The 23,350-nt window shown below is 34.2% G+C and overlaps 4 protein-coding genes across 10 annotated transcripts; 2 read left to right on the forward strand and 2 right to left on the reverse strand.

The window, feature by feature from the left end:
* Nucleotides 1-416: 416 nt before the first annotated feature.
* LOC109599278 (serine/threonine-protein kinase Genghis Khan) lies at nt 417-14,224 on the reverse strand. 5 transcript variants are annotated; one of them, XM_049963987.1, is made up of 24 exons: nt 14,102-14,224; nt 11,583-11,929; nt 10,358-10,614; nt 10,140-10,303; nt 9,933-10,083; nt 9,621-9,881; nt 8,938-9,146; nt 8,112-8,877; nt 7,946-8,059; nt 7,709-7,858; nt 7,231-7,616; nt 7,069-7,172; nt 5,431-5,648; nt 5,175-5,376; nt 5,026-5,118; nt 4,484-4,677; nt 3,903-4,424; nt 3,659-3,845; nt 3,224-3,598; nt 3,063-3,171; nt 2,837-3,002; nt 2,523-2,753; nt 2,321-2,402; nt 417-2,065 (listed from the first exon to the last, which is right to left on the reverse strand). In XM_049963987.1, the coding sequence occupies exons 2-23, from the start codon at nt 11,806-11,808 to the stop codon at nt 2,370-2,372; spliced, it is 5,118 nt and encodes a 1,705-aa protein (XP_049819944.1). In that variant the 5' UTR covers nt 11,809-11,929; nt 14,102-14,224; the 3' UTR covers nt 417-2,065; nt 2,321-2,369. The 5 variants fall into 5 exon arrangements, with proteins under 5 accessions (XP_049819944.1, XP_019870807.1, XP_019870806.1 ...); XM_020015248.2 differs by lacking the exon at nt 2,321-2,402 and having other exon boundaries at nt 2,885-3,002; XM_020015247.2 differs by lacking the exon at nt 2,321-2,402.
* Nucleotides 14,225-15,170: 946 nt separating this feature from the next.
* Nucleotides 15,171-18,853, forward strand: LOC109599269 (protein lines). Its single transcript, XM_020015228.2, has 2 exons — nt 15,171-15,377; nt 15,500-18,853. The coding sequence occupies exon 2, from the start codon at nt 15,576-15,578 to the stop codon at nt 17,823-17,825; it is 2,250 nt and encodes a 749-aa protein (XP_019870787.2). The 5' UTR covers nt 15,171-15,377; nt 15,500-15,575; the 3' UTR covers nt 17,826-18,853.
* A 236-nt stretch (nt 18,854-19,089) lies between these two features.
* On the reverse strand, nt 19,090-21,313 carry LOC109599287 (NEDD8-conjugating enzyme Ubc12). 3 transcript variants are annotated; one of them, XM_020015260.2, is made up of 4 exons: nt 21,174-21,313; nt 20,563-20,718; nt 20,415-20,509; nt 19,090-20,292 (listed from the first exon to the last, which is right to left on the reverse strand). In XM_020015260.2, the coding sequence occupies exons 2-4, from the start codon at nt 20,666-20,668 to the stop codon at nt 19,945-19,947; spliced, it is 549 nt and encodes a 182-aa protein (XP_019870819.2). In that variant the 5' UTR covers nt 20,669-20,718; nt 21,174-21,313; the 3' UTR covers nt 19,090-19,944. The 3 variants fall into 3 exon arrangements, with proteins under 3 accessions (XP_019870819.2, XP_049819522.1, XP_049819523.1); XM_049963565.1 differs by lacking the exon at nt 21,174-21,313 and adding an exon at nt 20,905-20,922; XM_049963566.1 differs by lacking the exon at nt 21,174-21,313 and adding an exon at nt 20,801-20,889.
* LOC109599286 (glutamyl-tRNA(Gln) amidotransferase subunit B, mitochondrial) lies at nt 20,924-23,324 on the forward strand. Its single transcript, XM_020015259.2, has 7 exons — nt 20,924-21,134; nt 21,190-21,767; nt 22,153-22,388; nt 22,433-22,612; nt 22,668-22,801; nt 22,857-22,980; nt 23,035-23,324. Exons 1-7 carry the CDS (start codon nt 21,064-21,066, stop codon nt 23,251-23,253), a joined length of 1,542 nt encoding a protein of 513 aa, XP_019870818.1. The 5' UTR covers nt 20,924-21,063; the 3' UTR covers nt 23,254-23,324.
* Nucleotides 23,325-23,350: the final 26 nt, after the last annotated feature.

Raw genomic sequence — 23,350 nt, forward strand, 5'->3', positions numbered from 1 at the left:
TATCATTATAGAAAAAATTTATTATAGCAATTTTTATAAAATATTAAATATTATGGTGATAATTATGTTACTTAATATAAAGGGTTAAAATAATATTAATTTACTAAGATTACTTAATTGTTTATTTAAAAACTAATAATTTATATTCTATAAAATTTTATATTTATTTTTTTTAAATTGAGTTAGACATAAATGCAGCAATTTTAATTTCGAAAAGAATTTTAATTGGCTAATTGAGTAGTTGAACATTGATACATTATGTTAATGTCTTTTTTGCTTCATAAACTCAGCACATCTCCGAGACGTAGACTCGACCAATTTCAGCATAAATAACACATATTTTATCAAATTTTGAAAAACTTTTTTAGAAATATCTTATATAATAACATACAAGGTATAAAAAAAAAACTACAGAAAATATTTAAACTTTTTATTACCATAGGTTTGTTCGGATTATACAATTGGAAATAGAATAGAAAGCAAACTATTTCTGAAATGTATAAGATAAATAAATAGAAGAGTTACACACTAAATTGAAATAGTAAAAACACACAAACAAAATAGATTATAACTTAAATGTTATTTGTGAATTTATATATAATACTATTCATATTTGTTAATATAAGTTACTCTATTAATAAAATAAATATGTCCTCTAGTTTGTTACATGTTAATATTTTGTGAACATACATCACATAATTTCAAAATCAATGAAAAATCATCACAAAGGTAAAATTTAATGCACCATAATAATATAATTAGTCGAAAATTCACATTTTCTCAAGAAAAATGTATTTACTGTATTTGTAAAAGTGACTAGAATTTTATTAAATTGATATTTCAACAAGTACAAAATCTAATTATGAAATTCTATTAATTAGTCACTCACAAATACTAATATTGTCTCACTGTAAATTTGCTTAATAAATAATAAAAAATTGTACTAACAAAATTGGTTACAATGAAATGACAAACAATGCAATAATACAAGATACCTCAATGATCAATACTGTAATATCAAAAATTAATTGAATATTTCACCAACCAATGTTCATGCTCCCTTGTGATTTTAACCTTAGAGGAAATTAAACTTAATTATTATAATTATCAAAGGGTCACTACATGGGTTGGTACAGACAATAATATAAAATTTATATACGAAAGCACGTCTTAATCCATTATGACTAATTGACTGATAAAATTTATATGGAATTTAGTGGAATAATATTGAATATTCGAATACTCCTTAAAAACCTACAAATTGTTAACTTTGCTAGGATAAAATATTTTTGATAGTGAAATATAAAAAACAAAGCAATAAATAGATATAAATATAAAATATATAAATATAAATTAAATGAAACAATTTCACAAAAATGAAATTGTTCCATTTATAAATTCATCATTGGAAATAAAATATATTTTTCAATAAAATTCGTACAACACTTATTGACTCTTATTTTACACTTGGTAAACACATAATTTAATTAAATTATGAACAAAGCAGACATGCTAAATAATTAAAATCAATACACAAAAATGTACAAGAAATAAAAATATTAAGTACAAGTGCCTCCTAAATCTAATTAAATGTATTATATGAGGCTATTAGGTGCAAATATTCGGACCGAAAACATTCGAAATAAAATTTGAAACAATCATCCCCTAATAGCCACATACGCCAATATATCATAGTTATTGTTTTAAAACTTCCATGTTTTACGTAAATCTTATTCTGAGGTAACTAATCAGTCTAGATGTATAAATTGTCTAATACTACAAAACCAAAGGCTAACTTGCAAAATGCATTCATGCTAGATATAAACTTATCTACGAGTTTGATTATGCGTTGAGGATTAGACGGCTTATACACCGGTTAACGACATATTTGAACATCTTTTATTTGACATTATAGTATTTATGTGGGTTCAATATATTTTGATGGCATAGTTTAGCTTTCGTAGCTAGAACTGTGCGGGTGGTCCGCTTGTGGAGAGGGAGGCGTCGATATATTCGAGCTGTTATTCGAAGCTATTGAGTGTCTTGGACTATTCTTATCCGTTCCCTAAAACGAGAATTAATCAGTTACATACGAAAATATAAAAGTAATTGTTTTAATATCTAAAACTGGTTGTCTATGGTAAGTTATCATATTCTACCTAAAATATAACCATTTTATAAATTATTGGAACAATAATGGTTTAATTTCAAATATATGTATCCTAACACACTCCCTAAACTAATTATTAGTATATTCACACAGGAACATGCGTTTCATTTGCAGCTGTTTCATTGTTAATGAGTACAACACCAGTATTACCATTTGATTATCACAGATACTTAAATGTAGTCACTCCCAGACAGTAAGATTACGTATCAGCGCTGTAGTGGAATAGTTGATGCTGTTTGAAAGGTGACAACATAATTACATAACCAATAAAATATAACATAATAAAATAAAATGGGCAACTGAACCATAATATTCACTTCCCACCCTCAAATTCAAATTATATTAGGCCCACCTTGATCATGTCATGTAAAGATGACATGCTACCAATGCTGGCCGGATCAGGAGATGGAGACGTGTCCGACGGTCGAGGCAGTGCTGGCGGCAAATCTCTTGGCCGTGGTGGTGCAGTCCTCTTAGCACCGTTGTATGCTGGAAACGAGGGCCTGATCGGCGTTGGATTCGAGATTTCCGGTCGCTTTCGCTCTCCGTGTTTCGGAGGCGCAGTCAGCTTCACATTCTGCGTCTGAAAGTAGAAAACTACTTAAGCACATTGACCATTAAACGTTGATAATTAGTGTTAAAAAAATGGATGGTATTAAGTCTTACTCGGGGTTGGGGTTGGGGAGGATACACGTTGGGGTCTTGACTATCTACCAAGTTCGTTGTTAAGTCGATTAACCGTTGTCGCTGGATCCCCTCGCCGGGTCCCATGTGACTGATGTGGTTGAAATTGGTCGGTGCCGAAATAAGACGTGATCGTCTATCTGTGTTCCTATAAACATAATTTCAAGAGTAAGTGAATTCGTATAATTTATATAATAAGTTTATTTACATTCTCTGCGATCTGTTTCCTTCTCTAAGAGAGAACCTTCGCCTGGTCTTTTGAATTGTTCTACCATCCCTATCCAAGGTGACAATATTGTCTAAATTTAACAGTTCTCCTAAAAAAACATCAATTATTATCTGAATTTATTGTACTAAAGCTGAACTTACTCTGATGAATGTTGGACATATAAAGCAAGTGCGTTAAATCGTTCAAAATGCAAAGCGACAGCGATCCGCTTTCATTGAGAGGTTTCGCCTTCTTTATATTGATGGTTTGCACCCATTCTCCTGTAGCACAATTGAATATATCTATGTGAGTGTCGCTATAAACAATCAGATGTCCATCTCTGTAACCTATGGCAGTAGGTACAGCAGGATACATAATTTCTCTTTCTCTGGACTTCCTGCCATTTCTGTCGACATAAGCGGCCAATGTACCAAAAACTAGTAAATATTCGTGTCTGGGTAGTTCAATTACCCTTAACGCATCTATTGAATTGCACGTTATCATTTGGTACAATGGATTATCTGGATGCAACAAGCCTAAAACAAGAATTTAATTAATACATAAGACAGGTTCAGAATGGAAGTGGCATGACTTACATATTAGCTGTTGATCAGCACTTTGAACATCATAAACTATAAAACTGGAGGGAGATCCCACGCACAATCTTCCGTCGGAGAGGAATTGAAGTGACTGCACGTTAACTTGAATGACAAATTCACGAATCCTTTGATGTCGTGTCCTTGTTCTGGTAATTTCATATATGCTAATTATCGATTGGTTTTGCTGGAAAAAAGGGCAAATCAGTAACTCTAAACATCACATAATATAAGCCAGGCTTACTTGTTTCTTAATGGCAATACAGAGACAGAAAGTGAGGGGTGCCTTAAGCACCGATCCGACCGTTAGCACCGAACATCCCTTACTCTCCGCCACTTTAATCCATTCTGTGTCATCACCATCAAGCGCCCTAATCGGCACCAGCCTCACGTGTCGCTGCTTTCCACTGACAACCACCAGCAGGTGTTCTTCACTGATGTACTCCAACTGACTTAATTTCTTCGCCTCCCCAATGCGTGCTATTTCGGACCGATCCAGGTCGATGCAGTACATACCTTCCTCGGTGCCGAGCACAATACGGTCTGGGTCAATGATGGCGGCGCTGAGAGTATTACGCAGTAGATTAACGGAGTTGTCGATCAGTTCCCGGGCAACCAACACTGTGGTGTTGGGCAGGTTATTGCGCTTCATGATGCGGTGCAACTCTGCCAACGCCACCACCCACTTGTTCTTTTCCGCTTCACTATCGGCCAGCATTAGGGTGGAGTTGCGTGGACCTGGTGGTTCCATCAATGAAGACGTGATCTGTTTGTAAAGAAAATAAATTTACATCTGTAAATAGTTAAGAGGGGTTGTAATCTTACTTTGAAGATGCATGGGATGTCTTTTTTGTTGGCGTGTATAACATCCGAGTCTTTAACGCTACTAACACTAAACTGTGGATCTCGCATATCTAATACTTGAGCTACATGAACACTTGGTAAGGCATTACGGTCGGTTGATATGTCGTACAAAAATAGCTTGAAGTCGCAGACAACAACGAATTGTCTCACCCAACCTAAATGAACAAACAAAAAACGTTATTTAGTATATACAGGGTGTCCCTTTTTTATTCTTATAAAATATTAAGATATTCTACTAAAAAAATACAACGGTTTTAAAGTACGATAAGTATTTACGAGATACAATAAAATAATAATCAAAATTCAACTTCTTGAGTTAAAAAATCTCTTTGATCAGAACACTGGCTTCTTCTCTAGATGTTACTGATTAAAATAAAAAATACAAATTTAAATGTGATCACGCGAATTTTGATCACTATTAATTTGTGAATAAGGTAAGTTTATTTTTTTTTAAAATTAAAGGACATCCTGTATAATAATACCAAAATTTAGTTGATCTGTACCTTTTTTGACACCACCCTGTTTGGGTACTTTGACGTAGCCTTCGTACGCGGTACCGATTCCTCTTGTCGGATCAATGCCCAATGGTCGTTTTGCTGAATCAATAAAAAATTATATAAAACTTGTAAATTTGATAAAAACATTGACCTACTTTGATCTGGGGGTACGGGACAAACGGCCGGGACGTGTGGACAACACGACGTGTGACAGGTGAAGCCGCAAATCTCGCAGACCATGCCCTGTCGCATCAGTCCCACCATCAACGAGGTGCAGTGACTACACTTCGTCGGACTAGAGAAGGTTCGAACCAAGAACTGGTGGGCTTTGTGTTTCATTTGGACCTGTGGTTCGTGCTGGAAAACAATAAAGTTACCAACAATACTTCACTGACTGCCAATTACACGTACCAGGCTCAACTCGGATAGATTGCTTTTAGAGCTGGTCATGCTCAAGGCTCGGTTGTCTTCAATATCCCCTTCCTCGGACTCGATCGATCCGCCTTGGTACAGCAAGTTGGATTGCAGAGCTTGGTCGTAGTTTAGGTTCTGGATCTGCTGCGACGAGGAGTTGTTCTCCTTCAAGAATTGGTCCAAGTATGACATTTGGGAAGAGGGTCGCTCCAAAACTAAGCAAAAAATCAACGTGTACGTTACGACTGACAAACACTAAGCAAACATGGTAAAAATCCCAACATAAAAAATAATTGTCCCAAACACATTAACGGATATTAATGGATGAATACAAAATATTCAAAAAAAAAAAATTGTAACTAGTAAAAAAAGGGCAACAAACATGTTATCATCAGTTTAGTACCTAAAAAATACAAATACAGGTAAAACACGATTAGCTGCATGACACAGTAAAAAAAAGACTAATGACAAAAACATGATATTAGCACTCCAAGCAGTACTTAATAAAAAAGGGATCAAATAAGCATCGCAACAAGTTACAGTAATTAGGTAGGCTCTAGCTATTATGTAGTAGCGCAAAAATGTAGACTAACCCTTCACATGACGCTTGATGAACGAAGATATTCCAACACTCGCTGCATGTAAATATGTACACAATTCTTTGTATGTCTTTGATTACTTTTACAAGTCATTAATAAGTCAAACGGATACGTTTTGATATTTTTTTATTAAGTTAAAATTTCAAACAAATTTAACAACAAGGACATTAACAAAAAAAATAAAGAAAAAACAAATCTAAATAAGGAATTTAATGTAGGTGTGAATGTAGTTATGTAGTTATTATCTATTAGTGTGTTTTTATGGTTTATGTTCATGAATCCAGCGAAATTATTTATGATAATTTAGAATATGTGAATAAAAATGGAATGCACCGCAACCCGAAAACGAAAATAACAAAAGGGTTTAGTTTTTCCATTATGGATAAACCGAACATTATTAAAATAAAATCATGATTATCTTCTTTTTCGCCTTATAAATCCCGGCACATCAAAATACTGTAGTGAGTTTTTAAACCGACTTTTAGATTTGTTTCCTCCTTTCATCAATATAGTAGTGTAGATATATAAAAAATCTATTACTGTCACTATGTCTCACACGTAATCAAGTATTTATCACTTCTCATTGTATAAAATTGTACTGAAATGCCGGGGTGAGTGTGTGCGTGTTGTGGGTTCGCGCGCGTACCGACAAGTATTTATTTTCATTCGTAGAGTCGCATGAACAGCAACATTATGCCCCAGAAGCAGGTCGTAATGCCGATGACCAGAGGTAGCTGTTTCACCCACGAACCGACTGTAGAGGACATAAGTAAGAATAGTTTACCACCCGCCTAGGAGTGCTAATATAATAAGAGTAAATCCGAGGTCAACCCATTCGAAAATACGCAGTGTCATCCAAATACTATCTTAGTTTAACAACAAATGGGTTGACCGCAGTAACTATTTATGAGGTTTCAAGTCTGATTTGTGAAGTATGTTTGAATTAAACTAAAGTAAAAAATAAATGGACAATTAATTTATGAAAATATAATTTGATAATTGAATTGATCTTACAAATATAGAAATTGATACTTACATCCTTCAGAATCCAATCGATTTTGGAAATCCTTGATCTGCTTCTCCTTTCTTTTAAGATCCAATCCCAAGGCTTCGTTTCGTTGTCTTTGTTCTCTCAGTTCTCTGAAAGCGAAATAAAATGTATCAACACTTCACTCAACCACAACAATACTCAACATACTTCTGAGCAGCAAGTAACGCCTCCCTCGTTTTACTTAAATCTTCGCTAATGGCCTGTTTGGCCTGGATCTCCGACTGCAGTGAACTCTGCAAATTCAGCAGTTCCATCTTTTCCAGTTTTTGTGATCGCCTGTTCCGCCAGTTCTTATCTGTACCGCCCACGACATTCGAAACTCCCGTATGTTTCAGATATTCTAATTCTTCGGTCATCTTGGTCGCCAAAGCTTGCAAATAGGCTCTGGCATCTTTCTCGTCGCTCACCCACTGAATGATCTCCGAGAGTTGGGACTCCCATTGGTCCAGAGCATCTTGTTTGTTACGCAACTGCTCATATTCCGTTTCAAGGTTGGCACGTTCTGACTGTAGTCTATTCATTGATTCTGACAACTGTAACAGATAATAGTTTAGTGTTTTGATTGTTTATTGAGTTGAAGACATAAAATAATAAGTTAAATAATAAATAAAAACGAAAAACTCACAAACTCAACATTTGAACTAAGTTTATTATTGTCTTCCAATAAAATTTGCTTTTCTCTGTCATGTCGCCGTTTCAGCTCGAGTACAATTTGTTCAGTTTCTGTTGCTGCCTCCTGCCTGGATTTCTCCATTTTCTCTTTCATTGCCTGTGCCTAATTAAAACAAAATGAAACGAGGAAAAAATAAAACAAAATACAAAATAAAGAAAAACGTACTGATAATTTAAGTTTTTTAAATACCTCTCTTTCCAATAACTCCCTGTGACTCTCAGCCTCACTCAGTTGCTCTCTTAACGAAGTTAACTCCATGTTGAATCTTGCTTGTTGCTGCGTGAGACTTTCATTGTACTGAACCTATTACAAAAATAATTAGAAATCAACTCGTGAACATAATAAATAATTTTACCTCTAATTTCTCCAGTTCCGCTTTCAGCCTCAACGAGTCTTGCTGATCTCTCGGTCCTAGCTCGTTCCTCACACGCAGCCTGTCGGATTCCGCCTGCATCTGCCGGCAGTACTCCTCTGATCGTTCCCTCAATTTCCTTTCCTTGGTGGCTTCGGCCTGTGCCTCGTCCACCCGACTCTCTAACTCCCTGCGAAGTTTCTCCGCCCGTCTAATGTCGTTTCTCAGAGTGTCGACCTTCTGCATGACCGTCTCTAACTCCTCCTCTTTGTCGCGGACTTGTCGTGAGAATTTGTCTTTTTGTCTTCGCAGTTCGGCCAATTTGTCCGACACTTCGGCGTATTCGGTCATCGCCAGCTTCTTTTGAGCCAACGTGTCCTTCAACTCCTTGTCTTGGAATTTGAGTTTCTCCTGTAAATCTTGTCGGTCCTTCATGGCTTCTTCCTTTTCCTGTTTAAGCACCCGCACAAGTTTTTCTAATTCCTTAATTTTGCTACTGTCGGCGCCGTCGTGACTGTCAATGTGCATGCCACTCGAGTTACCAGCCTCGAGGCTGCGTAACTGCGACTCCAGTTCGCAGTTCCGTTTCGTTAACGTATTTATTTCGTCTTGCAGTTTCCTGGTGCCGTCCGGCGACATTCGCTTGTCCATTTCCTTCTCTTGATTCAGTGCCAGGGCCATGATGTTGCCCTGATTGCGTTTGTTTTGGATTTCCGTCATGTTCGAGTTCGAGATGTGAACAGAGAGATCACTCAAATCACATATACAACTGAAACAAACATAAATGTTAATAAGTACGGTTTTTCTATCATTGTTGTTGAAGTCATACCTTCCTTGAGTGAACGTAAAACCTATGAAGGGCAGATGTAACCCTGTGAAGGCGTTGTTAGCGGTTGGAGGCATCGCGTCCGACATTCGGATGTCGGCATCATCGACATCGAAATTTGATGTGTCGGTTGGACTAGAAACTTCCGGTATGTAAGGGGCGTTGCTGTCGCGGATACCCTCCCAGTCCACGCCCTCAAACCACGGATGATTCTGTTGAAGAAATTAAAACAGTTGTTAATGTGTATTCTTGACGTTCATGCGTAGGATTGGTACAATAATCAAAAGGATTGCCTCAGATTACTAAAGAAATGTCATAGGAGTGAACCCGTCAATTGAAAACATTAGAGTGTGTCTCATAGTTAAGATAAAAGTATACCTTGAACTTCACGGCATAAATCCGTCACTATGAGTTGGTAGAAACATATCACATCAATTCTGCAAAGTCCGATAAAGCTCCACAGTAACTGCAGCTACTTTCTCAACGTTACAAAAAAGGCGCAATCGTTTCCACAATATTTTAAATTATGTACCTTCGGTTTTACAGTGAGTAGTTTCGAAACACTTGCCCACCAAGATTACAAAGGCAAAACATGATTCACACAAAATCATTAGAAAATGTCTCATCATAGACAATACCAATACAAATAATATCAAAAGAATTCAATTTAAATCAAATGATCTTACTTTAAAATCTTGAATTCCATGTTGGCCAAGTCTGAATTCTTGGCTACATATAAGTTGTTTGATTAGATCTTTCGCAGCGTCAGACACTTCGACGTCTGTGGGAAAGTCAAAACAATTTTTGTGATTCATAATTTTTCCGTACGTCTCCACCAGACTTTCGGCATAGAATGGTGTCTCGCCGAACAACATTTCATACATGCACACGCCCAAAGACCACCAATCACATTCGGGACCATATCGGCCCTGTCCATCTTCCATTGCCTGAAAAATAAAGTTGTAATTTCGTTGCTTGGACAAACGTGAAGAACATACTCGTAGAATCTCCGGTGAAATGTAATCGGGAGTTCCCACAGCCACGTTGGATTGCACAGTGCCGTCCTCGTTCAATTTTAAACAACTACCAAAATCTGCTAATCTAATGTGTCCGTTCGCATCCAGTAATACATTATCGGGTTTAATATCTCTGTAAAATTATTACATTTTAGTACACGTGTGGATGGATTAGTAAAACACCCAGACCTATGAACATATCCTAGATTGTGAATTGAATCTATAGCCAGCACCATTTCGGCAATGTAAAACCTGGCCATTTCTTCTGGAAGACGATCTTCGAATTTGCTTAGCAACGTGAGTAAATCGCCGCCGCAGTAATAGTCCATAACTAGGTACAAATTGGATTCGTCCTGAAACCACAAATTTTTGAAAACGAGTTAAACCACCAACAGCAACTCAATTACCTGAAATGCATAGTGTAAATGTGTGATCCATCGGCGATCTCCGTAGACTAGCACGTCGCGTTCCTCCTTGAAGCAGGCCGTTTCGGCTCTCTTCAGCATCTCCCATTTGTTGAGGATCTTCATGGCGAAGACCTTCTCCGAGCTTCGCACCTTCACCACACATACTTCGCCGAAGGCTCCCCTGCCGATGACCTTTAATATTTCGAAATCGTCCCTCGTCAATCGAAGATTCTTCACCGTGGTCGCTATTGGTTTTACTGGAAGGTGATTTGGAAAACATTTTAATTAATACTAGTTAACAAAAAATACTATTTAGCAGGTTCTGCACAATGCAACTCATTGACTCATGAAATTAACAATTTTCTTTTTTATATGTTCTTATTTTTTGTTGAGTAATATCTACAGGATGTCCCAAGTCTTAAATTTACCATTTAAAATTTTAGAAAAAATTTACATTTCTTGTAAATTTATGAAATAATTTATGTTTTTAAAAAACAAATTTTATATCCATATTCATTCACCCAAGAATTGTAAATATAATTACTAATTTTCAAGCAAATTATCAATGATTTGTACATTATATTTACTAGATTTAATAGTCACCAATAAAAATATTATTTTACTTATGTTTACTATATTAAATGTCAGAAAATTTACCATAAATATCTTTAGATTTCGACTATAATATTTTTTTAAAAAATGACCTCAGGACTCTTTAATCAGTTTCTTTCAATCTGAATTGGAAACGCTCAGTCAATGACCAGCATTTTGGGACACTGTCTACATTTTGGCTTTTAAAATGACTTAGCCTGATCCAAATAAATGTCCTAGATGTGGCACATATGGAGTGGACATTGCGACATGTTTAGATTGGCTGTTTTTCGTTTTTCTCTAAAACTCGACGATTTATATTTAAAAAATTTAAGAGTCCAATAGATCGTTTTCCGTGTTTCGTGTATGGTTTAATTTTAGAACTGCTAAAACTAATATAGTATCGATGACATAACAATTTTTAACGTAGGTCAATTATCTGCGATGCAGCAGAATGAAAACCAGAAATAGCGAAAACGGATTTACGTAAGCTGAGCGTACATTAAAACTACGTACGTTTTTATTTTAATTTAGATAAACAATGAAAATTCGTTTAAACTGCTTAAATTACTGTTGGATATTTTTAGTGCGATGTGCATTAAAATTGCGGGCCGACCATTTGATACACCCTTACCGAACTCAATGAAGTCCGAGACCGTCTTCTCCCGTCTGAGACTCGAGTTGCAACACTCGTCGTAGAGCACCAGCAGTATGTCGAGCAGGGTCTCGATGCTGAGACCCTTGTCGCGGGCGACGGTCGGCCCGCCCAGAACCATGCCCTCGAGCTGCCGGAGCCGGCGCTCGCCGGCGGGCACAGCCCCCGGCATCGCAACCACGCCGCCGCCTCCGCCGTCACTCATCTGTCGTAGTCGGTGTCGTCGACGCGGCCCACAATGTCGTCGTCGTCGCTATGGTCCTGGTCCTCGTCGTCGCCGTGCCCTGCAGACTGCTCGTCAGGAGATTCATCAAAATGTTTCGGTCCTGTGACATAAATACGGAAAATTCAGACCAACATATCAGGAGATAATATGTGTCAACATAATGTAGTTGCTCATCGTAATGCCGACTTTTTTTAAATATTATTAATTGCGGCACAGATGGACAAAGTTAATGTTTAATTAAAACATAATTAAATACCAAAAGATTAAACAATCAATTCATTAATTAATCTCCATAATTGCAAATAATGATCAAAAGCCATATAAAATAAATTGGACTTAATGTCAGTGTATGACTTAATATCATTATAAAAATTTACAAAAAATCAAATTTGATTTACACAATCAATTTTTAAATAAAATACAATATTTTATGTAATTTGTAAGTGTCTCATTTCCTTAAATGTAACCTTAACTGATAACTCGATTTCGAATTGTGCGTTACGTTAGAAAAATATAAAAAACTCGTATCTACACCTTATCAAAATTTTCGCCATTTCCTTATTTAATGTCAAATCACGTTGTTATACAATTGAATGACAAATAAAATTCATAATATCTGATATATTTCTTATACATACATATGCATGTTTCAAACTCAATGTAAAAAAATTTTATCAGAGGAAGTCACGGACCAACTCGGATAACGATTTCGTTAAGAAAGAAAGCCATTATCTCACATAATGAATTAAACATTTCGGAAACTTTTATGGAACAAATTTTAAAGGCAGTTAAAAAATAAATTAGAAACACTTTAGAAACACATTTAAGTGAATATATTACATTCAGTTGTTTACTGAAACATATTCGTTTTGTTTACTCAATATTGCACATTTGAAATAGAGATATAAAATGTAAATATTCTGATGCATACTTAAAACGATTACGTATGTTAAACACATAGCAATTTTATTCGGTCCAAATAAGAAATATTAATGAACGACTGACTCAGTTTATGGCCGAATTATAAAACGGTCTTCTTCGATTTGCGTTTTTCAATATGACACAACTACATAATTTATGTTGTCCCAAAAGTAAAGTAAGTAAATAGAATGGTAGCAGGGGGACTAATATGTTGAGATAAAACATTGATAGTAAATAACAAATATAACGATGTAATACTTACTCAGCTTTAAAATAAATAGTCAAAATTGAAGAGGATTTGTAAAATCATGAATGTTCTCAAATATTGCATGGTAGAACTGACTGATCGTGAATAATATATTTATTTAGGTACAATTCTTAGAAAAAGAGTAGAGTGAAGTAATTTTAGGTAAAAGTAATATAATACAGCAATATAAATAGGTAGAAGTTTGGAAGAAACATTTAAAACTATCCAAGTAATTTAGTTAAACTGAAATTATTTAAGTATAAGTATGTGATGAAGTCAGTTTAGCAGCATTTTATGATTAACTTTGACGCCTTTGAATAATACAAATAACAATTAGCTCAATAAAAATGTGAAATAAATTTGCAATCCTTGTGATAAGATTGGCAAACATTTACTAGCACAAATATAATAAAAATAATATGTCCGTGATAATAGCTTGCAAAAAAATATTAATATTTAATAAACAATTAAGTATTATGAAATTTAACACAATGGGTCTAAAGTAAGCACAGATTTAACTGTATTACTGAAGGTGTCAAGGAATATGACTTAAGTGGTTATTAATGGAAAAAATCAACATAATGTCCAAGAAAGAGGTGAATTAAAACTGATGTGATAGTTACCTATAAATAAACACTTGCACCAATGGGTTTTTAATAAAATTAGTCATAACTGACATAATGAATGTGTGGTGCCATGGTTAATGCCATGTGGATGAAAAATGCACATTGTAATTAAAAAATACGGCACTGGAGACGAATCTGTGCAATAGGAAGTAGCGAATTCTAGATTTTGCATTCAAGAAAACAGTAAACACACCACATATGATACTAAATTATGAATGAAACGTCAAAATAGCAATAAGTACAGTCATAGTTAATATCAATATTGTCCCTGGCGCTTAATGAGCTACTACATTACCTTTCCCTTGATTCATTAGCCAACATTTAACGTAAAGTTCAGCATTCACACAAAAAATAGAATAATAGGAAACGACGAAGTTTAACCTAAATATAAACACTGGCTCTGAAAATAAACACAGAAAATTCCTCCATCGGAAATATGTCCGGGATGCGATTTGTTAAAAACCAGCACAACATTCACCTTTTAAAAGCCGTTCCAGCAATGCATTTTAACACTTGTTATTTATATTACACACTTCAACAAAAAGTTTCGGCGGCCATTTTTCTAACTCCCCCACCAAGTCGACGTGCATTTCATTTGCACACGAGATGCATATAGATTCATTCCGCCGATGCAATAAACTATTTAATTAACGCATTATTCACACCGGCCGCGAACGTTCAATCATACCGGTTTCAATGTTTTTTATCGTTCGTTTTAATATTACCGTTTTAGAAATTTAAATATGTCACAGCGACTGGTATTTACAATTATTTTATTGACGGTTTTAAAACTGGGTGACACCCGACTTGGGTAATTTACTGAACGAATTCGATATCTCAATGCCTACAATCTAAATTGAAAAGTCGAGGATATATTTTTTTAATTGGAATCTAATCATGTCATTGACCACACCTGAAAATCAACAAGGAAAAGTAAACTTCCTTCTGGGCGAAAGTCAATTTGGCACGTTGCACGTTCTATGTGCGAATATCCCATTTTTGCACGTCCCAGTGCACGCGTATGCGATAAATACGGTAAATTTAATTAAAAATCCTCCCTCTGGTTCAAACCGCGGGAAAGCAACGTTGAATGAATTAAAATGCTTTCTCGTAAATTACGCACGGTCGAAAAAGCCTTCCGTACTAGCCTCGTCCTGATCTTGGGCGCCCGAACCGCACAAAATAAAATACGCCTCCCCGTTTCCCATCAGTTTATGTGTGATTGTGTCCGTAATTTTCTTAGTTTTAGAAAATACCTCGAAAAATGAACCAAAATTATGAATGGTAGCTGTTGTAGTGGCAACGCCGCAAATTCTTTACCTTCGGCACGAAATCAATCAAATTGGCGTCTTTATTTGTATTATCATTTTCTAAATACGCCCTAAATAAATATCAAACCGCAATAATTAAATTCTCTTCAAAGAGAAACTTCGTTGTGCCCGGCCGATTTTATTAAATCTTCTCCGCGACGGTGAAAAAGTGAATTTTCCTAACACTTATGAACACAATCGTTCGTTTGACTAGCGCATCATATTGTACGCAATGGAGTTGTATGGTGTATGTGGTTTCAGTGTTTTTATAAACAATATGTAATTTTCATCACAAAACACGAATCGAAGTGATAAATCTCAATTGGGAGACGTCAAGTCAGGTATTTTAGATGAAACTGGCCCGCCACAGAGCTCGAAATTCGTCTACAATGGACAATACCGAAAGTGCTACCGAATTAAACTGTTACACACGAAATTCTACAAGTGAGTTTTAACACTTTCCCACGCAAAATGCAACTCTTATTCAACCCAAACCCGCAGTAAAGCCTCCATTAAACCGTACAAACGCCTAAAGAGCATCAATTTATGATAATTATAAATTTTAGGGTGAACCAGTCACCAGAGTGGAACACAGTAGTCCTCAGTAACATTATCGGCCCCGTTTAAAATCCGATTGTTCTAATGGTTCTCAGACAAAGGGAGAATAAGATGACTTCGGAACAACCATTGAAGAAGAAGTTGAGAAGAGGTGATGACACAGAAACTGCAGACGAGACTGACTTCATCCCCACAGATTTGTCGGTGTTGCACCTGACAAATGAGGAGGACATCACTAGGAATTCAGTGAATGCCCAGTTCCATGGAGAAAAGTCAGTGTATCAGACTAGTGACAATAGTGAAAGTGAAACTGAAAAAAGTGATGATAACCTAGTGACTGAGTCCTCATCAGGTAACTTCTCATCACCAGACAGTTATGTTTCAACCTCCCCATACAATGCCAATAGTGAAAATATATCAATAACACCAGCTCCAGATATAATTCAGGATTATCCCTATGTGAATAACAGTTGCTTGCCATTAACCTTTCCTGTACAGAATAATATAATTAATGCAAGTTATTCAAACCATGACAGACATACACAGTCCATGTCCATTGCAACTGAAGGCAGCTCTAGTGAATCCTTAGGTTTAGATGAATTTCAAGAGAGACTTATTAAACAATGTTTGTGTGGCATATCTGAAGCCACTTTAAGAAAACCATTTGAAGGACCTCAAATTAATGACAGCTCTGATAGTAGAACTGCTATGCTATCAGAATGGTCAACAAAAAGTGTCTTGCAGTTCTTATCAAATCTGCAATTGTTGTTTGATGTATATTTGAAGCAGAATAACAATGGACTGATTTGCTCAAAGATTGTAAGAATATGTGACACAATTGTACAGAACGAATACAATTTGATAGAACAAATTATTTCTCTCTGTGAGACTAGAGACAAATACATAAACTTCCTGGCAGCTAGAGTTTTAAGCAGCTTACTGATCATTGCCAAAACCAACATTAACAATGAATGGCTGGAAACCATTCTTAACTTTCTTACCATGGAGAATATTGACTATGACAAAATTATTTTTGCCTTGGAAGTTGTGAAAAGGGTGGTGGAATGGAAAGACATTGAAATCCATGTCTTGGAAGACAATGAATCAAAAGATATTGCAGGCCCCAGTAGCAGTTCTGAGTTTAATGTCAACTGTGAAACAGAATCATTCAGTGATGCTGAAAGTTATGACACCTCGGCAATTAAAGGTCTTATTATCAGAAGTTTGGAGTCAAAATGGCCAGAACTGATACATAAAATCCAAAATTTGATTAGTAACAACTCATCAGTGCAAGCGCAGACATGTATACTAACATTTTTGGCTTTATGGGAAAGTACTATTTCTGTTAAGGCTAATTTAAGTGTGGTGGAAACTAAGCCATTCTATGCACACTTTGAAATCTTCGTCAAGAAACTGAGTGGGAATTTGTCACCTATAATATGGAAACAACTGCTCAGTCTGTTCAATGAAGTCCTCTGTTATGGCAGCACCTTAGCTCTTCAGGATATGCTGCCTGATGATACTTGTCAACTTGCCCATCTAATAGTAAGAAGGGTGAAAGATCACAGACTATTAGATAATTTACCATTTAGGAGGGATGGATACACAGTTAATAGTTTTGTGGGCACAATATTTAGCACACAACCTGACCAATCAAGTATTGATAGGACGCTCCTGCAAAAAATCGTACTATTAGTTTTAAAATCTGTGGCCATCACAATTAAAGAGACAAGATCAGATAGTTCAGACTCAAGTATAGGATCTGATGACTATGACTTCTACCACAATGAAATGCCTTTAATAGAAAGGTCTATTAGAGATGTTCTCAGAAAGGTGGACACTTTTATCAAGAACAGTCTGGATTTTCATCCTGAGGCATCATTCCCCAAAATTCTTGTACACTTGTTTAGTGATCAAGATGACTACATGATTGAATCCATGGTCTGTACATTAGATATAACAGTGGGAATCTCATACAGAAATGCAGTATTTCCTGATCTTATTAATATGTTAAATCCAATTCATTCTTTCATAGAGTTCCTGAAAATAGTCAGTCATGATTATGATGTTCTCCTTGATTATTTAATTAGCAATGAAACATGTTTTCTGTTGTACCTTTTAAGATTCCTTAAATATACAAGAAGGAACTGGTCGAGATTTTTAAGCAGTTGTGGAGAAGGAAATGAACTTGATAATGTGATGACTGTGCTTATTAGATTAAAAATGCAAATTAGTAGGTTGGTATCACAAGATCTTTTCCCTTATAACATTAATCCAGTGTTGAGACTCTTGGAAGTATGTGAGAATTTGTATGAGGGTAATGAGTACAGTTGATGTTTTCATTAGAGATAATACTGTTAATTTTATGTTTAAATTATGGTTTATATTTATTTGTGTGTACAAGAAGGTGATATTTTTAAAACACAATTTAACTGTTGTTAATTTGAGCCTTTGGTATTTTATAATTTAAATCAATGAACTCAAACTACAAATTATGAATGTTGTTTTATTATTCACCATTGCTTGTTACCACAAATTTGTTTGTAAATAATTAGTTGAAGTAATAAACTAAAAAATGCAATATAAAAATTTAATTGTAAATAATTACTTTTAATTTTTATAATTTAATTTTTGGAATTTGCAATAATATTAAGAATTCTAAAGTAGCATAAATTGGATTTTTTATGTAAATTATAATTGTTAATTTTTAATATGAACTGAATATATGTAAAACTGATGTAAATTGTCATGCAACAAATCACCATTTGACAGAGATATATTTATAATAAGCAGTGTAATATTTACTACATGTAGCAGAACTTGTTAAATCAAAATAAGTGAAATTGTTCTACTGTGATCACTCATTTCATGTAATGAGTTTTGTTTGACTTGTATATTCTTATTTTCAGCTCCTTCAACATTTTATAATTTAGTCGTACTATATACAAACTTTGACTGTATCAGCCTCCAAATTTATGTACAAAATTTTATAGTTTTAGGTTTATGTATACCAATAGTATTATTTTAATAGACTAAATTATTTTTATATTAGCTTTGAAAACTTTAATTATAATAATGTAAATATTACTTATGTTCTAACTTATTCACATATTTATTTTCTAATGTTTAAAGTTGTAATTAATGTAAATTACAGTTACCCTATAATTTTGTTGATGTAAATAAATAATTTAATTGAAACAGTGAGGTTAAAGAGTTATTCTTGCATAGATATTCTACTTTGCAACAAAAAGGGTCACATGTTTAAGTGACACCAATATTAGTAAAATGTAACCAAAAAACGGAGAATATTACAATTGTCAAATATTTTGTATATTTGTACCTATATATTTTTGTAATAAAAATAAACTATTTTATAATAAAAAAGTGTCTTATTTCAATATAATATTGTAATTTTTGTAGTATAATAAATATTTTAAAGCGAAGTAAATAAATAGTAAATAAAATACAATTATATAATAATTAACTAATTTTTCTTACCATTATTTATCACATCTGTGACTATAAAGAAATGGATAGGTGAATAATTAAACACATATTTAAAAAAGAATTTATTTAAATCGTAAAATATACCACCAAACAACTTTAATTTATTTATTTTTGTTAATCTCACCTGATTCATTAAACACTAATATTACAAATTATTATATTTTCCACAATGGCAATTGTATCTATTCATATTTGATCATCACTAATAGCAAGTTTAAAAATTACGTGACCTCCAAAATCCATTAAACACAAAGCATGTTATAAAATAAAAGTGCAGGAGAGCCTTTAAACAACTTTAATAAAATAAAACATTGGACAATAAGTGACTGCTTTTCTTAAAATAATAAACAAGTGTTTTGCTAGAAAAATTCGATGTAAATAAGTACTTTAGCTATTGTTTTCTGTTAGTTATATTTAAGAAATGTATGTTGTAAGTTAAGGAAACTGCCATGTTAATCTACAAACAAATTACAATGTCTTGCATAATATTAATTAATAGTTAAAAATAATAATGATTACACATAAATAATTTAAATTATAATGCATTTTTATTGATTTTTAACATTTCAAAGGATCAGAGGTAGTTGCTAATTTGTTTTCAACATAACTTAAAACACAAACAAACTGGGAAAAAATCCATGTAATTTAGAAAAAAATTAAAATTATAACATATCTTTTAGATTTCAAATTATAATTATATACAGCCCTATTCCAAACCAAGAGAATCAATTTAACACCCTAATAAAAAGGCCATGACTAGAGTGTTACATTTTCCAAAAATTACTCTCACATAAATTAACACTAAAAAAATAAAACATCCATGACCTGACTTGAGAAAATTGATCATCTTTGAATGGAACATTGTTGTTAGGATAAGAGCCACTTAGATTGGTGTCCTTAAAAATGAGGCATTGAATTATTCTTATAGTACAATTCACAGAGTCCATCACTTTAAACAACGATCAAAGTAAATGCCACCAATATATCCACCACGGATTGCCTTCTGCACATTCTGCTCAAATAATCTCCTGTTATTTGTAAGCACTTCAGCTGCCTCTTTGTTCAGTGGATCTTCTGGGTTTGGCTCCAAGAATAAGTATTGCAAACCATAAACAATACTGTTAATTGTGAGGACTGGCTTCCAATCCTCTCTCAGTATATTTAGACACACATTTCCCTGCTGATCAATGTTTGGATGATATACCTGAGTTTCACATTTCACTTTTGGTGGCTCATGTGGATAATTTGGACCGACTTTGAAGCTAAATGTGAATCTACCCATTCTATAAAAACCCTGAAATATGACAATGATTTGTTATTAATGTCATTGGTATGTCATTCTGATGAAAGTTTTTGTTTTAATGTAATAATATATGTAAATTAGTAACCCGCTTATATCTATTAAAAATTTTTTACCTCATCTGGACAAATAATCAGTTTGAAAGTTAGCAGGTCATCTGGATCGGGAAATTCTGTGGTGCATGTTTTTGGTAAATTTAATTCGTTTATATCTGCAACAAATACAACGATTAGTATATAACATGAAATAAAACGGTAAATCAACCTTTTGTAATCCTGAGTTGTGCAGCTGAAGCTTTTTTCTGATTTCCAGATCTTGGCGAGGCTTCACCATCTTTTTTTTGTTGCTTCAGAGAAAATAATTTTATCATAGTTTACGCGCTACTGTTTCTTATGTTTATACTTATTTGTGACTTTATAACTAAAACATAAAAAGGCGTAGTGAATATTTGGATGTTGATTTCTTTTTGTGATTTCAAGATCTGTCAAATGTTCACACTTACTGTCAAGATCATAATCTATAACGTTGAAAAAATTACTATTTTCAAACTGTGAATCAGTATAGTTTGTGAAAACTGAAGAAAATTATTGAAAAATATTGACTGACCTAAATTTATTTTTTAATTCCTAATAACAATAATGTAGACCAAATGGTCTCTGACAATAATTCGACAGTTATGGAATATGATCACTGTGTTTAAACCTAACCTTATTTAATATAACCTACTAATATATTTATTTATTTTAAAAATTAAACAATTATAACATGCTTCCATTCAAAGAACCGGTCATCAACAACACCATTAAAATCATAAAACGGCAATATTCAGTAAAAAGGTGCAAAAACATTATTTTTTATTTATATATTTTACTTACCATTCCCGAATTTTAGTAATAAATGGAAGAGTGTTGTGGGCTTGGAAGTTCACGCGCAGATATCGTCGGCTAGTAAATTATTTTCAGGCGCCTCCACCAAATTCACGTCCCCAGTGAACTCAAATGTGTCACTATTTGACTGCTCCACTCCTGGAACCCTACCAGTTCTCAACAAGAAATGCGTTGAAGCCGGCGTTCTTACCGCTCTGGCCTTAAACTGTACAGTTAATCCAGTGTCAACCTTTGATAGGAAACACTATTTTTATGCTGACATACCATCAGGTTACCAAATAACTCAGCAGCGGGCACCATTGGCAGTGGATGGTAGGCTACAGTTCCAGGTTTATACTCCTGGAGTGCATAAAACCCCTTACTCCACCGAGGTCAAGATTAAACAGGTCCAACTGGAGCAGGACAGTGGAAAGAGTTTGCACGATGATGACAGGAGCCTAGTGGACCTCAACAGGGCTGGGGTGCCCCTTATGGAGCTGGTGTTTGAACCTGACCTCAAGGATGGGGAGGAGGCAGCAGCTCTTGTCAAGGAACTCACTGCAATACTGCAGAGATTGCAGACCTGTTCTTGTAAAATGGAAGGTGATATTCCTTTGGTTTTGCACTACAACATCTTACTGAAGTTTTGACAGTGACAAAAATGTCACTGACAAATTTTTTATCCATTTACTCACTGACATTTGATAAAAACTAATAGTTTGTTTTCTTATGCATTATATATTTTTGAAAACTCTTCAATGGAAGAGTTAGAAATTAGAAATTAGAAGCAAATTTTAATTAATGAATTAAAATTTGCTTCTAATTTTTAATATTTTAATATTCTTTAAAGTAGTTTTCTTGAAAACGACTTTATATTATTCGTTTTTTTTCAAAACATCTTAATTTGGAATATCCATTTTAAAAATTAAACTTTTTAACATCTTTTAGTTTCCATAAAACGTTTATAACTGAATTTTATTTTTTAAAGAGGGAGCGTTGAGAGTTGACGCTAACGTATCAATCCACAAGGAAGGGGATGCACTGGGTACAAGAACAGAAATAAAAAACATAGGATCTATAAGAGGGGTAGCCGGCGCCGTGAAATACGAAATCGAAAGGCAAATAAAAGTGAAAGATTCCGGTGGGATTGTAGAAAATGAAACAAGGGCATGGGACGCTGCGAGTAAAACCACAGTGGCAATGAGAGACAAAGAAGCAAAACAAGTATGTTATGCAGCTTGAATTTTTAACTGATAATGATTGATTAGGATTATAGATACATGCCAGAACCGAATCTTCCGCCTTTGCACGTGGCCATAGGGCCCATTAATAGGGGTGTTGTGAATGCTGACAAATTGAAAGAAATTATTCCAGAATTGCCTGAACAAACTAGACAAAGGTTGAGAAATGATTTGGGATTGACATCTGAACAATCCATTATTCTTGTGGTAAACAAATTAATTTGTTGTGGAGATGTATGATTTTTATTTATAATTTTTGTAGAATGATTTTTCACTTCTCACCATTTTTGAAGATACTTTGGCTAAAAGAAAGCTCAATTCAAAGCTTTTGGCCAATTTTTTGATAAATGAACTAAACACCATATTAAATAAGGAGGATTTGGAATTTAAAGACATGTAAGAGCAGCTATATTTTCTTGTAATTTTCTTTTGGTACTCATTTGAATTTTAGAAACACAGACCCAGATTATTATGGAGAGATAGTTGAACTATTACAAAATGGAGAAATTAGTAGGAATACAGCAAAATACTTATTAAGTCGAATTATTGAAGGAATTTCGGAGAGACCGATTGATGTAAATAAGATGTTGCACGAAAATACCATTTATTAATTCTTTTTATTTTTTTAGATTGTAAAAAGTGAAGGTTTGCTTCAGATTACATCTGAACAAGAATTAACGTCTTTATGCGAAGAAGTTCTTAAAGAAAATGACAAACTTGTAAAACAATACAAAGCGGGAAAAACAAAGATTTTTAAAGCCTTAATGGGTTTAATTGCTGGTAAAAGCAAAGGTAGAGCTGATATGGGAAAATGTGATAAAATATTAAAGGATTTATTAAGCAAATGATTGTAGTTAAAACAAATCTAGTCTTGAAACTGTTAAAATGTTATTTATAATAAATTCTTAAGTTTATATTATGAATGAGTTTCATTTTTAAATCCGG

Source organism: Aethina tumida, chromosome 2 (genome assembly GCF_024364675.1).
Source record: "Aethina tumida isolate Nest 87 chromosome 2, icAetTumi1.1, whole genome shotgun sequence".
NCBI classification, from domain to species: Eukaryota; Metazoa; Arthropoda; class Insecta; order Coleoptera; family Nitidulidae; genus Aethina; species Aethina tumida.

Bases quoted from the DNA above. Each gene is read 5' to 3' on its own strand.
- LOC109599278 (XM_020015247.2), bottom strand. From the start codon at position 11,808: ATGAGTGACGGCGGAGGCGGCGGCGTGGTTGCGATGCCGGGGGCTGTG. The intron at 10,084-10,139 runs GTCTGGGTGTTT...ATAATTTTACAG, and splicing joins AATCTAGGATATGTTCATAG to AGATATTAAACCCGATAATG. The intron at 2,066-2,522 runs GTGGGCCTAATA...TTCTCGTTTTAG, and splicing joins CTTTACATGACATGATCAAG to GGAACGGATAAGAATAGTCC.
- LOC109599269 (XM_020015228.2), top strand. From the start codon at position 15,576: ATGGTTCTCAGACAAAGGGAGAATAAGATGACTTCGGAACAACCATTG.
- LOC109599287 (XM_020015260.2), bottom strand. From the start codon at position 20,668: ATGATAAAATTATTTTCTCTGAAGCAACAAAAAAAAGATGGTGAAGCC. The intron at 20,510-20,562 runs GTTGATTTACCG...TATTTGTTGCAG, and splicing joins ACAACTCAGGATTACAAAAG to ATATAAACGAATTAAATTTA. The intron at 20,293-20,414 runs GTAAAAAATTTT...GTCATATTTCAG, and splicing joins TGATTATTTGTCCAGATGAG to GGTTTTTATAGAATGGGTAG.
- LOC109599286 (XM_020015259.2), top strand. From the start codon at position 21,064: ATGCTTCCATTCAAAGAACCGGTCATCAACAACACCATTAAAATCATA. The intron at 21,768-22,152 runs GTGATATTCCTT...TATTTTTTAAAG, and splicing joins CTGTTCTTGTAAAATGGAAG to AGGGAGCGTTGAGAGTTGAC. The intron at 22,802-22,856 runs GTAAGAGCAGCT...TTTGAATTTTAG, and splicing joins GATTTGGAATTTAAAGACAT to AAACACAGACCCAGATTATT.